Genomic DNA, 16,054 nt, shown 5'->3' on the forward strand with positions numbered 1-16,054 from the left:
ATAAAGCCATACACAGAGCCCTTCATTTCAAGAGCCCGGTGCATGAGTTGGAGTCGGACTCAGTCCAATGTGAGTACATGTGACTCCCACTTACCATGGGCTAAAATTGGTCAACTGGGTTCAAAGGTCAGAGGACACCAAATATTGCAGTGTACGTCTGGCTAGCTTCTCCTGCAGTATGTCTTCATCATGGCATCTCTTAGACATAATGTGTGCCCTGGAGTCCTAGCACATGCCTATTCGGGGTGCAGATGAAGAGAAAAATCCCAATCCTCCAGAGGGCATAGCTTTATCATCGACAGAACTTGATTCTTACTCAGGGTCCCTCAATGAACAAAAGAAAAACAACTCCCCACCCCACAACAGCTGCTGTATCACTTCTGTCAGATTTCCCAGCTAAGCAGCATCTCACCTGCAGCATCTCTCCGGGTGAAAGGAGACAGGACTCAGCAGTAATGAATATAAAGGTGGATCTTTATTGAGGCAGCTGGACCCAGGCAGACCCTGGGGTTTGCACTGGCTCTCCAGCTCCCATGCTGATTGCTGCAGCCCATGCTGCCTAATGCAATGATACCCAGACTGAGGCTCACGAGCCAAAAGTGGCTCTTTAACGCGTCTCCTGAGGCTCTCTGCAGCACATGGTATTAAAACACTTTGTGATTTCATTGTTAACCAATCAGGATGCTTTTACTATGATATTAACCAATTCTAGTTGATAAAATAATAATACTTGGTGTGAGAATAATGTATATTTCCCCTGTCATACTGTTTAAACATGACTAGATAGTACTATAGTAAATGAAACAATGAATTCACACGACTTTGGCTCTTTTGGGTAATGTTGATAATTTGGCTCCTGAACCGCTGAGGTCTGAGTATCACTGGCCTAATGTCACAACACAGTGTCAGGACAAAGCGTTCATGGAATACAGTGTTGGCTATACTACATGGCAGAGTCAGCATTTACACAGAAGCTCTCCAAGGGGCACTTAGATGCTGCAGAAGAATGGTGATGCAGTAGGTGGCGCTCTTCTAGCTGAGCCGGTACTGAGCTGATGCCCCAAGCTGGGGAGATACTGAAGGTGCCTTCTCTTGGACGAGATGTCAAGCTGATGTCCTGATTGTCTGTGGCAATTAAAATCCCATGGCTCTTTTTGTCCTTAGTCCATGTCTTGGTCAAGATACGTGATTTATATGCCCATTAAGTTCAGCTGGATAATTTTTCATTTGCCTCCTAAGATGTCTCATGTAGGGCTGCTACATGAGGTGGCCCCATTTCAATGGTACATATAAAGTGATCTCTCTGGACATTCTGCAAAGCACTTTGAAACACATTGCAATTAAAGGTGCTAATGTATAAACAGCATATGAAACAGACCAGGGTGGTAAGTACAAATATACATTAGGTGAGAATCACAGCCCCACTGATATGACATAAAAGTCCCCATGCTCCCACCTATGGTTAGCACAGCTAATCTCATCAGTGGCAGATTGTCCCCTCAGTAACAGCACCTGGCTAACCGATGCTGCTAAAAATCAGTTTCCCTGATCCACTTTCCTTTGCAGGTGTTCATGCTGTCACCTGCCAGAAAGACTAAACTCACACCCCAAGATTTCAATCCTGGTCCAGACATGCCAACATTATCAGGGGTGTTTGGACATAGAGTATTGTTTCAGATCCACCTCTGATATGGCAATGATCTTCAGAACCCTGGCTGGCTTTGTCATTCTGTGGAAAAAGGGGACACACGGCTAGAACTTAGGCAGTCAGAAATAAGCATGGGAACCACGTTGACTGGGCTAGCCACATGTCTAAAGTGGCCCAAGCCACAGGGATATGCTGGAAACATCCACCTTCTTCTTAATACTATTTAACATTTGTATTGTAACGGCACCTGAAAGCTCCGGTCAGGATCAGGGCCCCATGGTGCTTCACTCCGTACACATACATATGAAGACATGTTCTCTGACCCCAGTGATCTTACAAGCTAATAACACAGTGATGTATGCAATACAATCAAATACAGAGAATTGTAATAGACATTGGTAACTGTACGTTTGTGTTATGGTAGATAAAATGCCAACTTTTCGTAACTATGCCTCAGCCTAGACTGGCTTGTTGATTTTGGAGGAGGATTGGGTTGGGTTGGGGTTGGTGCGGGGGAGGGAGCTTTCATATCAGTTTAGGGCAGGAATTCCAGGGGAGGGGCAGTGAGAAGATGTTTGTGTGAGAAGCTGACAAGTGGCTGACTGAGGCTGTCATCAGGAAGGGCGATGAGTGAACTAAGGGGGAGGGGCAGAACCATGAAAGACCTTGAAGGTGAGGGAAAGAAACTTCTCAGTTTGGAGCCTGACTCGTGTCCAAAGGTGCTGGAAGGGAAGTAGGGTGAAGCAGCATCCCCTGGCTTGAAGCACTAATAGCAACCCAATGCCTGGCTTCCCTGGGGTTTGCAGTTTGGTTCAGTGACTTTCAGGGCCTCCGCTATAAAAATGGTTCCAGTGACCCTGCTCAAGTACTCAGCAGTAGCAACTAAACACTTACACAGGTGTCACATGAGGTTCAAAGGGTCTTCCCGGACACTGAGCCTAATTCAGCTAAATACAGCCCGGAGTCAGGGAGCATGACTTCTGTAGAGTCTGCAGTGAGATTAATGGTGAAAGTTGCTCAGAAAATGGTGGTGTAACAACCAATGTGGTGTAACATGAGTGTGTGTAGCAGTCAGGGCAGATTATGCCCCCACTTCAGGGAGTGGGGGCATAATCAGCAGGATTCTGCTCTTCTTTTCAGCCAAGGAACTTCGCTGGTTTCAGTGGAGTCACTCCAAAGAATCTGGCCTTTAGAAGTCCAGATGTGAGTATAGCCATTCGGTTGGGTCTGAAGAACCTGCAGACTCAACATGATGCCAAAGGGAGTTGGTCAAATTCTTGTTTGTTATGCTAGTGTAACCCTATTGAAATCTCCCCTTCTGTGCCCCTGCCCAGGTTCCAACTGTACTGGCCCTTTCTGCTTGCAGAAGAAGACTAGAGCACTTTTATGTTTCAACCCACTTGTCCTTCTGCACATGTTCTCCTCCTTGTCAATCCCACTGTGACAACTTCTCCACCCACACCTTGCATTGCTATTTACATCAATCAGGTTGGCTGCCATTTACATGCACTTTGCACTGGTGCAAGTGACCACACCAGGGGCCTGGCACAGAAGAACCAGGCTCATAATGCTGCATTTGCAACATCATCGTCATTTCCGCGGCAACAGACTCCTGTCATAAATGCAAAAAGGTGAGATCACAGAAGGAGAACCTGTGAGAACTGGGCTTCCTTCCTGCGCCTTTCTATGCAAACCCTCTGAAACCTGTCCCTCTCTCCCGTGTGACAGCAGAAGGGTCATTCGGCAAGCCACTCCCCCTTTTTTGGCTGTTATAATGGAATGACTTTTACCAGCACAGCAATGAGCTTCCTCAGTCGGCCATGTGCACCGAAGCAGGATCTCCATTTTAGAAGTGCAGAGCAATCTGGAGAGATGTTCTAAGGCTGAGGCTAGTGAGGGAAGCTATAAATGGCTCCCACAGGCCATTCTCCTGCAGCCAAGTGGCTCTGTAAGACTTTCAAAGATGCAAAATTCTTCCTCAAAGGAAACAAAATAATTTGTTTCCAATCTAACCCCCTCCAGCACCTCCCCACATACACACTGCCTGACCATTATAACGAAGTGGGGGGCCGCATGCTAGCACGTGTAGGAATTGGTTTGGGGAACGTAGGTTTTGATCACTGCAGCTATGTGATGATGCCAAGAGGAGGGCAATGAAAGCACATTCCACATAGCACTCTTAATCATTCACGTGGTGGCTGAGAAGCTAGCAAGCAGCAGCATTTTAAAAGCTAAGATTCCTGTGAGCAGTACATTAAAGCCAAAGTTCAGTCCTACCCAGGTCCACGTGACACTGCCCTAGAGTCAGAAGATATTTTTTTTCAAAGCCAATAGGAAAGAAGTTCCACTAGGTGACATTGAAGGTGATGAAGGAGTTGGCTATTTTCTGCTGGCGCCCTAGCTGCTCCGTCTCCCCCCATGGCTGGCCTGGGATCTGGCAGCTGGTGAAGGACCTGGCAGGAGGGGGCTCGCTGATGTGCGTCACTTCAGTCAGATCCGCCTCCAGGGTGCTGACAGTGTTGGTCACCTGTGCCACATGTACCTTATTGGCTACCTTCTTGTGCAAGAGGCAGTTGAAGATCTTCTTGAAGCCCTTGCGGAAATGCTTGGAGACCAGGGCATAAACGATGGGGTTGACGCAGGAGTTGGAGTACGAGATCAGGTGTGAGAGGATCCTGAGCACGTAGGTGGCGTGGTTGAGGGGAAAATAGCCGAACCAGACGCACAGGATGATCAGGTGATGGGGCAACCAGCAGAGACAGAAGAGGACAGCTACAATGATGATCATCCTGGTGACCTTGCGCTTGGCCTTCTTGGATTCAGACATGTCTTCAATGGGGTCCACAGATGTCCAGAGGTAACGGATAGTCCTTATGTAGGTGAGGCTAAGGATCAGCACTGGGATGACATAGCTGAAGATGAAGGTGCAGATGTCCATGATCTTGCGCTGGGAGATCTTCCAGATGGGATGGCAGACAGTCAGGTTGGCCATCTGGAATTCCTGGTAGTAACTGAGGTACGGGCCAGAGAAAATAAAGGAAAGACCCCAGATGAGGCAAATGGCCATGAGTGCGTTCCTGGGGGTTCGGAGTTCTCTAGAATGCAAAGGGTATCTAATGGCCAAATACCTGCAGTGGAGAGAACAAAACAAAACGACAGTTCTATTTAAAACAGAGAAAACGTCATCAGGCCAGCTATGTGGGGAGAACACAAGGAGAAAAAGAGTTAAAATGAAAAACTTTGCACTTCTAATGTAATTTCTCGTTCAACTAATTGTCCCATTTCCCAGGGCTTGTCTCCACAGAACCTTTGTGCACGACACTCCAGGGTGTGAATCTATAGCGCACTAGCCTGCCATGTGCTAACTGGCCACACAGAACCTGTTACCATGCACTAAAAGTTCCATGATGTGTTTTGACATCTTGCTGTCTCAAACATTGAGTGCGTGGTAGCTGGGTCCAAACAGACAATCAGTGCAAAGCTAGCTAGGATGTTGTAGAGTCACACCCTGGCCTGGTGACAAATCTCCAGGTAAACAACTTGGTGACCAGGTAGAGGAGATGGTAACTCAAACTTTTCTTTTGTCACTGATTTTCACCATGTCTTTTGCATTTTATATAATATAATATAATAATCCAAATCATTTTTAGGGTGTGATCTGAGTTTAAGGCTGAATTATGACTAGGAATCTGAATTGAATTAAATGGCACCTACATCTTGGAAGCTGCCATTTCCAAAATGTCAGAATCTCACTCACTCAACAGCTCAGTCACCTTGGATGGATCCCTAAGCTTATTCTCATGGATATCTTGGTTACATCCAGAACAGAACTAGAAAATAGGCTCAGGGCCGTCCTTAGGCATAGGCAATATAGACAGCTGTGCAGGGCACCTGAAAATTTGGGGCACCACTGGGTCTTAGTGTCCACCCTCTTGTTTTCCTATCCCTGTTCTGACCCTTCCTGCAGGCTCCCACAGATGGCTGCTCTAGCCTGGTGAGTCTTCCTTGGGAGGGAATCTAGTAGTTAAAAGTGAAAAAACCTCCAGCCTGCCAGACCTATTAGCACAACATTGAAACTGTTAAAGAGACATTCAAGGGGTAATAAAGCCATTTAACAGGCATTTGCCAGCCCCAAGGTATATACTGACAGGTTTCAGAGTGGTAGTCCTGTTAGTCTGTATCAGAAAAAACAAGGACAAGTCCTTGTGTCACCTCAAAGACTAACAAATTATTTGGGCATAAGCTTTTGTGGACTAGAACCCATTTCATCAGATGTCCACGAAAACTTATGCCCAAATAAATTTTTATACTGTCAGTTTCTGACTTTACTGACAAAAACAGTTGTGCATTAATGTAATATTTACACAGAACATGTCAGTCTACAGGACCTTAGTTTAAAATTTGCTTTAAAAATATTTCATTAGTGAGCTGGTGAAGATTATAAAATCACATTTCTAAAAAATGCTTGCATAGAGTTTTAGATGCACAATCATCTTTAGCCTTAAATGTGTGGATCTTCACACATAGTTTTTTAAATAAATCCTTCAAAAGACCTCCCTTATCTAAAATACATATTTTAATTACTATAGTTAAAAAAAAAGTGCTTCCAAGTCTTCCTGTCCTTTCTATCCATTCCTTCACCACCTCTCCCCCCACTCCCCACTAAAGAGATCCCTTAAAGGGACAACAGTCCTTCCCTTCCAGATAGTTGGAAAAAGAGTTCCCTTTCTTTACTTCTGACTATCCGACAAACTAGTTTTAAAAGAACCCTCCAGCAAAATCAGTACCTTAGTAAGACAAAATCCTTGTTATACCTAAAATCTTTGGAAACATATTTTTTTAAAGTTGGTGAAATTTCATAACCATGTCTCTTGTTATGGAGATCACACAAAGTAAATTACTGTTCCCTTTTTCTAAAAGCAATGAACATTGTTATGAACACACTAAACCTCTCTGATTAATTTAAAAGAATGTCTTTGTTTCAGTGAGTTAAATATGTAGTAATCTGGAATGCTGGCTTAAGATTTGAGTACATTTAAAATATAAATTCAACTTAGAAATACTGATGAAGAAAATGTAAAACAGAGAAGAGCTGCATCATGTATTCCATTATATGTAATGTTGTATTCAGCAGGACAGCTGACTCACCCTTACTATGAAGTTTTTGCAAATAAATCTCTGACAAACTTCAGGGCATATCAAAGAACCTGTGACTGACATTTTTTATTCCCAAATTTTAGTGCTTTTAATTAGATACTTTCTTCATGTCCATTCTGCATGAGGGAGAATGCATGGAAGTCTCTGCGGGGAACTGTGACTCTCCGCCACCATGAGGCAGGCTGGGCATCTCATTATCCTTTGCTGTCAAGTCCCTCCTCCCCCACCAGGCTGTGAGCTTGGGCTGCCATCCGGCATAGGGGCACCAGTTTAATAATACTGCGTAGGGCCCCATAAATCCTAAGGACGGCCCTGAATAGGCTTCCTCAGCTGGGGATCCAACTGGAACCAAAGCCATAGAGTTGAAGGGATTTCAGTTTCTGAAATGCCATCATCCACAAAATCCAAAGAGACTTAAATTTGAACTTCTGGTTTTGCCCATTTGTGTATATGACAATGACATAGTAAAAGCAGCAACGTCAAAGGGCTGTTCTTTCCATGGCTGGTGCTGCCTTGAAAATGCAGCTGCCAACATGCACATTTGTATTTGTGAACGCAGTGACCTGTTTTAGGCACCTGCAGTTGTTTGCAGGCACGTGTTGCTCTGGTCTTTTGACCAGGCGGCTCTTTAAGAGATGTAAAATATTTATATCTCATCAGCTCCACATCCATCAAAGAGTCTCCCTAGGGAATTGGCTCTGAAAGAATGGTTGATGGTGCACTGGTGTATGGGCTGGAGAATCATTTTATTTGTCACAAACAGCCAGCTCTCTGATTTCTGCACCTGGCACTGAGTTCCTGGTTACCAACAGATCTGTCCTCGGAGAAAGAGCATGACCCATCACTTTTTCAGGGAGAAGAATTTCTCTTTCTCCATCAGGCAGAGGGAACAAGGGCCTCATTCCCCATTTCATTACTGCAGTCTATGCTGGTGTAACTGACTTGAGGAGTTACACTGGCTTAAAACTGGAGTGATACAGGGCTAAGGATTTTTCTTCATCACTATCAACTTCATTTCCACTGAAGCCACTGAGAGTTTTTGCCAGCGACTTTAATAGGAGCAGGACCTTCATCTAATAAAGATGCAGAGTTCCTGTTCTTTTCTCATGAAACAGGGCATGGTGCCAACCCTTGGCCACCTCCCACACTGAAGCTTCATTTCAAAACAAGCTTGGGAAGTGACAAGATGATGACATGTAATCAGCTGTCCTGTAGGTTACACATCTCCCCCTCCTCGCCCCCATCTCCACCTGGGCCCAATCCACAGAGGATGTGAGTTTGCTGCAGCTCCTAGCTCTCATGCAGAATCCTTCAGCTCAAGCAGTAACAGCTCAGACTTTCAGCTCTGTTCCCCGGTGGGGGCGTTATTGAGGGGTCATTACATGTGGTTGATGTACCATTTTAAAGGGTTTTTTTTTCATTGTTATTAACTGTAACCATAAATTAGTATAAATTAATAGACTTGCATTGCAAAGCCCATCAAAAACCTCCCAAAGTATATTCAGTCTTACCAGGGGCACAAAGACATCAGTTAGGATGATTATGTATAATGTTCTGCGGAGGATGTGCAAATAGCTATTGATATTCAGCCAGCAGTGGCTGGTCAATGAGAGGTCAGGGTACGAAGCTCATTGCAGGAGTGAGATCTTACTGGTTAGAGTCATTTGCATATAGCTTTACCCTAATCCTGAGCCCCATGAATTTTCAAATGCACATGTAATTCACAGCAAGCTTTTTAAACATGCTTTTAGCATCCTCCTCCGCCCACTAGTAAATTCCTCTTGATGGTTATTGCCTAGTAAACAGTCTCCAGTTAAAACATGAGAAAGATGCTAGTTAAAGAGGAACTGATCCATCCAAGTCCCAACCCCACAGCCCTTTTTCCTGAAGCCAGTGGAACTGTTTGCTGGAGTAAGGGTTGTTTTCTGATTGCAGGGTCAAGCCCAAACCCTACAGGCATGGAAAATCCCCCAATTCTGCAGCCTTTGGATTCTCACTGGCAATCGGAGTTGCATTCATCAGGATCTAACCCAGGGGCTGGCAATCTTTCAGAAGTAGTGTGCCAAGTCTTCATTTATTCACTCTAATTTAAGGTTTCGTGTGCCAGTCATACATTTTAACATTTTTAGCAGGTCTCTTTCTGTAAGTCTTCAATATATAACTAAACTATTGTGGTATAGAAAGTAAATAAGGTTTTTAAAATGTTGAAGCTTCATTTAAAATTAAATTAAAATGTAGAGCCCCCTGGACCGGTGGCCAGGACCCGGGCAGTGTGAGTGCCACTGAAAATCAGCTTGCGGGCTGCCTTCTGCTTGCGTGCCATAGGTTGCCTACCTCTGATCTAACCTTTTCCTATAGGGAGGAGGGGGACGGAGAGGAGTCATGAAATTTAAGTTTTGAGAGCTCTGTTTTTCAAGCCTACCCTGTTTAAACTGATGTCTACTGAAACCAACTGACGGAAGCCTGCACACCCAGAAAAGTGCAAACTACCCTCTAGCCTCTGCTTTGCGGTTGTAGAATTCATCCCATCCAGCTATTGCACTGATAACCATTGAAATGCTAAGTGCTTGAAGTGTATGTCTATGCTACAAGCACTACAGCAACAGACGTGCCACTGGAATGCAGACACTTGCTACAGTGACAGGAGAGGTTTTTCCATCTCAGTAAATCCACCTGCTTGAGAGGTGGCAGCTGGGTCAACAGACGAATTATTCCATTGACCTAGCAGTGTCTATACCAGGGCTTAGGTTGGCAAACCTATGTCTCTCGAGGGTGTGAATTTTTCACATCCTTGAGCAACAAAGCTAGGCCAACCTACATTTTAGGGTGTAGCTCCGACCTGCGTGTGTCATCCAAAAGGTTAATTCCGCAGGCTGAGTCACTGCAACATAATATTGATGCTCTTGTGGTGAGAAGAGAGCACTACGGATGGCAGAAATTTCATAGCTTTTTTTGGCTTGCAAAATCTTGCTAGAGAATCGTTGCCATTTCATACCATTTCACCACTTACATTTTGGGTCTGATCCTGCAAAGAGCTGAGTGCCTCCTGTGAGGTTCTGGGCACCTTCCACTCCCACATGAGAAATCATTGATTGAGTCCCTTGTTTAGTACATTACTAAAAGTGAGTGTTGAATCTAACTAGCTGTGGCAAATGCAAGACTGGAACTGAAATGTATCGAGGGGCAGAATTTGACAAGGGAGAGGTGCCTCAGAAAAGGGAAAGACAAGTTTTGATCCATTTTCTACCACCTTGAGGGCATTTTATGCCAACTTCATTTCTGGAATCCTTAGTCTTGGACTGACTTGATCATTGTACCAGAAGACTGGCACCGAAATACTGTGAAGAAATGCACATTGAAAATGTCTTGAAAGATGAGATTACTGAAAGATAGCAAACAAGAGGGTGCTAGTTTCTTTCAATCTCATTCACGGCTCCCACTGTTTTTCCCTCTGAAAACTATCATCAGAAACAACGGGAACACGATGATCACACAGTGCGAAGATTTAAATTGTAGTGTAGTAATGTCCCAATTATACATCAAACTCCTGTGGCCTCTGTTCTCTTTTCACAAAGTTCTCAGTAGCTTTATACTGGTGTAACTCCACTGGCATCAACAGAGCTACTCCTGATTTTACATTGGTGAGAGAGGAGAATCAGGCCCTTCACCTGCTTTAATTATACATAGGCTTGGATGGATTAGCTTTTTATCCGTAAATGTCAGCAAACATTGATTTCACCACTGTACATACACAAACTGATGAAAAAAATACTTCCATTGATAATAATCAAAATATACAGATCAGTGAAGTAAGAAAAATGCTGCTTGAGAATGCATTAGGGTTTGACGTAAGGCTATTTACTTTCTACATAGCCACATGTAATGTTGACAATTTGGGTTACAAAGCTTTTATATTTTGAATCTCAAAGTCTGTCACTAAATAATTGTCTGCTGTCCGTCTGATTTCCCACAACTGTGAAAATGTAAATTGATTAAAAATAGAAAAAATGCTTAAAAATAAACAGCGATCTTATCTGTCAAAATTATACAAAAATAAAAACGTAATTCTGCCAAGCCGAAATATACATGCCCTTCTGTGACTCCTTAGGTGACAAGTGGCTGCTGCATATCCTTGAAAGCAATTATTTATTGCAAAACAAATAAGACATAAAAAATAAAATACACTTTTGTGAAAGGCAAAGAAAAGACAACTTTCTGCCTAGCTTCTGTTATAGGGGCCTGCCAAGCGTTTGCAAAAAGGGCTTTTGGCATCTTTCTAATTGGCTCTTAAAATCCAAAGATCTTGCAGGTTTGAAGTACTCTGAACGCCGAGTACTTTTGACTTTAAATAGAAAATATTCTAATAGAAAAGCTTCAAGAGCCACGGTTACCTTTCTCACTGCAAATTAATTACTTCTCAGCCTCTTGAATGCTGAATTGGTGATAGAGATCAGCAGGAGGAAATCACAATTACAAATGTCAAATGCTGCAGGCTGCCTTCATTAGGGACAATTCCAGTTCCAAACCTCGATGTTGGACGTGACACTTTTAACTGAAAACTAGCATTCATTTTATTGTCAGGTGCCCCCAGATCAGCCTAGAATCATCACCCTGTGTTTTAATAATAATTAATAATAATAATATTCAATAATGTATGTTAGAGAGCAATGTTCTTTCAAGTAATGCAAATAAAAGATGTTGATGAGTGGAAATGTTTAACTATAATAACTCTTTTTAAAAAGATTTACCTACTTTGCCATTTATCAAATGCTATTTACAAAGCAAGTGTGATTTATGTAATTCCTCAAATGAGCTAGGGGCTGCTGCTTGCATTGTGACATCTATTTCTGAGCCTCTATGCCAAGATCACAGACAGTCGTAGCTTGTTTCTCTCTCAGGTTTTGATAACCTGTCCACCGTATCTCCCAAAGCCTTGAGTTAAAACAATCGGGGGCAGATTTTGATCTCACTTACATCAGCATAAATCTAGACTGGCTCCAGTGAACTAAATAGCTTTTCTCCACATGTGTGTCAGTGTACATGAGATCAGAATCTAGCTGCTAGTGTCTTTTGCAATCCTTTCCCCAGCCTCCTGTTGTTCCCATACGTCTCCCAGCAACTTTGTTGTCCTTTAGCAATTCTAGACACTGAAAACTTTCTGATCATTTAGGGCCAGACTGTGAACCCATTCCTTACACTAGTGAGCACTTACATGCACACGTAACCTTGTTGTCAGGTAAGTAAATGCTTATCGGTAGGCATAAGGGATTCACGCTCTGACCCTCAGGAGCTTCTCTGCTGTTAGCTTCACACCAACATTCTCTTGCTGTCTGCTCTTAAAAAAGTAGCCCTGGCAATGCAACCAGGAGACTCAGGAAGCGCACACTTCCAAAACCTCCATTTAAATTCTTCAGTTTAATTAACACGCTCCCTTGTTTATCAAGCTACCACTTGCTGTACACGAGCAAGCTTGCTCTTTTCATGCCCTGCTTTCCTTGGGGATGGGGATGTCTCCCTGTAGCTTCTGTAGGGGAGAGAGACCCGTTTCATGTTAATATTGCCCTTTGGTTTTCATGTGGTTTAACCTGCATGCTTCACCCATTTACCCATTGCTGTATCTCTCTGTGGCCAGCAGAGAAAATCACCCTGATGTGACTTGATGTCACAGATATGTCTTCACTGCAAAAACAAAGGATGTGTTTGTACGTTGAGTTAAAATCCAAGAGAAGACAAGGCCGTCGTAGTTTTCACATGGGTGAGCCAGTCAAGTTAAAGGCCAATCTGTGCAAAAAAGATGGTAGGGGGCAGTGTTCATTATCCTGCTGTAAAATCTTAGTGGAAATAAGGCACCTGTAGCTCATCCCTGACCATGGCTCACCTCACCTACTTTCCCTTGCAGGAAAATCTACAGGTGCCTTGTCTTCACTAGGATTTTACAGCAGGCTGGCTAATGCACCTTTGTTATCCTGAGGTAAAAACCCAACTATTTGGCAGTGGAGACAAAGCCTATATAGTCACATTGGTGCAAACCCACAACACAGGCCTGGTTGGCACCTAAAATGTAGGTCAACCTTGCTATGTCTCTAAGGAGTGTGAAAAATTCATACCTCTGAAAGACATTAATAAACTGACCTAAGCCCCAGTGTAGACAGCACTAGAATTCTTCCATCAACTAGCTACTGCCTCTCAGGAAGTGGATTAACTACAGCCAGAGAAAAACTCCTTCTCTCACTGTAGGGAGTGTCTACACTGCAGCGGTGTGGCTATGTCACTGTAGCATCTGGAACGGAGACATCTCCATAGACACGATGGGCTGATGTAAAACTGAGTTTACACTGGTTCTGCTTAGTCCAGTAACTAATCTCTCAGCTCTTGAAAAAGGATTTTAGGCCATGTCTACACTACAGCAGCACTGCAGTTGGGCCACTGTAGTGCTGTAGTGTAGATGCTTCCTACATCAACAGCAGGTTTTTTCCAGCGATGTAGTTAATCTGCCTCTGCGAGAGGTGGTAGCTAGGTCAGTGGAAGAATTCTATCTGCCTCCACGCAGGGGGTTCGGCCAACCTAGGGCATAATTTTTTTCACAGCCCTGAGGGACCTCGCTAGGTCCATCTAATTTTTAAGTGTGTAGACTGGGCCTAACTGAACTCTTATTAAACCACACCATTTTCCATTGATGTCCCGCCTTCTCTTTTACTGAAAAACCTCTTGGCCCCTCTGGGGAACTGAGTCAAGGGAAAAAGGTCGAGCTTCTCTCCTCACTCACACTGATGTCGTGCCACTCCTGTCAATGGATCCACTCTGGATTTCCTCCGGGAGGCATGGGAAGAGACTTTGGCTCTGCATGTGGACCACGATTTGGGTGGTGACGCTGAACTCTGCCAGCCACGCTGAGCACTCCAAAGCAAAGTGCTGCTGGTTTCATCTGTTCCTCTCCAGCAGCCATGGGAATGCCTTGGGGTCCTTGGCCCCATGCCCCTAGTGAATTCATCTACTCTGAGCTGGGCTTGGGCCAGGAACTGGTCCCAGGTGATTTAGCAGCCCCAGCTCAGCTGTCTAAGGGTGCCTAATCCCCCAGTCCTCCTCTCTCTGCAGAGCACAGTCCCATTTCCTCTAAGCTGCCTCTTTCCACCACCCATGCAAAGACCCCAGCTTGCACATTGCCTTTGACAGCTGAGGCTCTGCAACTTTCAGGATCGCACTACCCTGCAAGAAGCCGTGCTGAGCCTTCTGTCCCACAGGGAAGCTCACCTCCTGCCCCCCTACTGCACCCCTCTGCTAGCCCTTCCAGTGCAGCTGCTAGTTCCCTCCTGCTCCAGAGTTTCTGGGCCCTCCTTATGGGCAGAGAGGGAGAGCTTCTGCCTGGCTGGCAAGTAACCAAGGAAAGTTGCTGAGAGTTATTTGCCAAGAAGGGGCTGAAAGGAGGGCAGCCCCCTGCTGCCCTGGCCTCCCCGCTTTCCTACCTGTCCAGGGAGACGGTGGTGAGGGTGAAGCTGCTGGCGTACATGGTCAGGTAGATGAAGAAGTGCACGGCTTTGCACAGGAAGGGCCCGAAGACCCAGCCCTCCAGGGTGTAGATGGTGGCTTGGAAGGGCACGCAGCAGACGATGAAGCACAGGTCGGCCACCCCCAGGTTGAGGATGAAGAGGTTGGTGGTGTTATTCACCTGCCCGTTCCGCAGCAGCACGGCCAGCACCAGCGAGTTGCCCACCGTGCCCAGCAGGAAGATGAGCGCGTACACCAGCGGGATGAGCACGGACTCGGGCTGCCAGCCGGCCTCGCCGCCGGATGCGTTGAGCCAGGCCAGCGAGCTGTTCATCGCCGCGGTGATCCCGGCTCCTCCCCAGCCCCAGCTGTTCAGCGAGGGACACTCAGGCTGGGGGTAGCGTGGGGCGCCTTGCTCGCTGGCATCCTCCGGGCACTCTCAGCCCCGATGTGCGACGCGCCGCGGAGTCTCGCTTAGTTCGCGGGGTTAGCCGCAGCCCAAGTTGCTCCGGAGTTTTTCGCTCCCTCGCTCTTCTGCTGCGCGGCTGCTCGCCTGGCGCGGGAGGGTTTTCCGAGCCCCGCTCGCCGCCTGCAGCCTCTCTCGCCGGAGAGCATCGCGGCGGTGTCTTGAAAGGGAACGGGGAAGGAGAGAGAAAACTTCTTGGCAGTTTTTATTTATTTATTTATCGGTCCCCTCCTTCCTTGGAGCCCGGCGCTCTGTGCGCTCGGCATACGGGGGAAAAATATATAGATCCGAGCCAGGCTCTGGTTTCCCTGGAGACAAATACCTGAAATACAATTAACGGTGTCCATGGAAACCTAAGGCTCGCCTCCTGGCCGCCCCCAGAATCCTGGTCAGTTCCTTCGTGCCTAAACATCAGGGGGTCCAGAGGTTGCCCACGTGCCCCTGTGTGGGGCAAAGGCTGCCTGCTTTAGTTCTCCTCCGAGGAAAACTGGTGGGTAAAGGGAAATAACGTTCCTAGACCAACAATACCTCCTGTAACTCCTGCAGGCAGAAGGTAGCTGTCCCAGGCAGGCTGGCGTTCTGCGTTTGCACGGAGCTGCGCTGACACGTGTCAGAACTCTGCGCGGAGCTCGTGTGGAACAGGCTCTGGGGGCTGGATCCAACAGAGCGCCTAAGTGCTGGACTATTGATTTTTTTGTCTATGACCCCGTTAGCGCCTTTCTTCTGAGCCAGCAGAGAGAGTCCTCTGTCCTTCCACCTGGAAGTTAGTGGGTGTTTTGCAGGAGTGAAGGAAAGACTGCAGGAGCTGGTTGGAATATCAGAGAAATATTAAGCGCATAATAGCTGACCAGTTTTTCTATGGTTATTTCTTTTATTGTGGTAGCAGCTCCAGGTCTCCTGAGGGCTGCATTGTGCTGGTGACTGCACACACAAAAGATAGTGCCTGCATCAAAACGAACTATTTTGGCTTTCAGGTTGCCGAAGAGTTGTTGGCTTGATCATCTTTTGAGCAATAAAGAAGAAATCCAGCAAACCCAGCCGCAATGGGAACAAACCCTTAACACCTCTCCTCTCAACCAGCTACAAAACTGCATTTTTTCCCCCTCGGTGTCTTTCCAAATTATTTTCTTATAGTCGTAGAACGCTATCAATTCTTTGAGTATGTTTCACTTAGCAGATGTTCGCTTGGCTTGGGCTTGGTGACCACAAATAAACATACTCACTGATACTTTCCACTTCGCACCTAATGATAGGTGCACCTAATTATGAGCATGAACGAAGTAAGCCTCACAGCAACC

The 16,054-nt window shown here is 45.6% G+C and overlaps 1 protein-coding gene across 1 annotated transcript; it reads right to left on the reverse strand.

The window, feature by feature from the left end:
* Positions 1 to 482: 482 nt before the first annotated feature.
* Positions 483 to 14,970, reverse strand: GALR2 (galanin receptor 2). Its single transcript, XM_030535011.1, has 2 exons — positions 14,269 to 14,970; positions 483 to 4,776 (listed from the first exon to the last, which is right to left on the reverse strand). The coding sequence occupies exons 1-2, from the start codon at positions 14,622 to 14,624 to the stop codon at positions 3,996 to 3,998; spliced, it is 1,137 nt and encodes a 378-aa protein (XP_030390871.1). The 5' UTR covers positions 14,625 to 14,970; the 3' UTR covers positions 483 to 3,995.
* Positions 14,971 to 16,054: the final 1,084 nt, after the last annotated feature.

The sequence above is a fragment of the Gopherus evgoodei genome, chromosome 15, assembly GCF_007399415.2.
Source record: "Gopherus evgoodei ecotype Sinaloan lineage chromosome 15, rGopEvg1_v1.p, whole genome shotgun sequence".
Classification (NCBI taxonomy): Eukaryota; Metazoa; Chordata; order Testudines; family Testudinidae; genus Gopherus; species Gopherus evgoodei.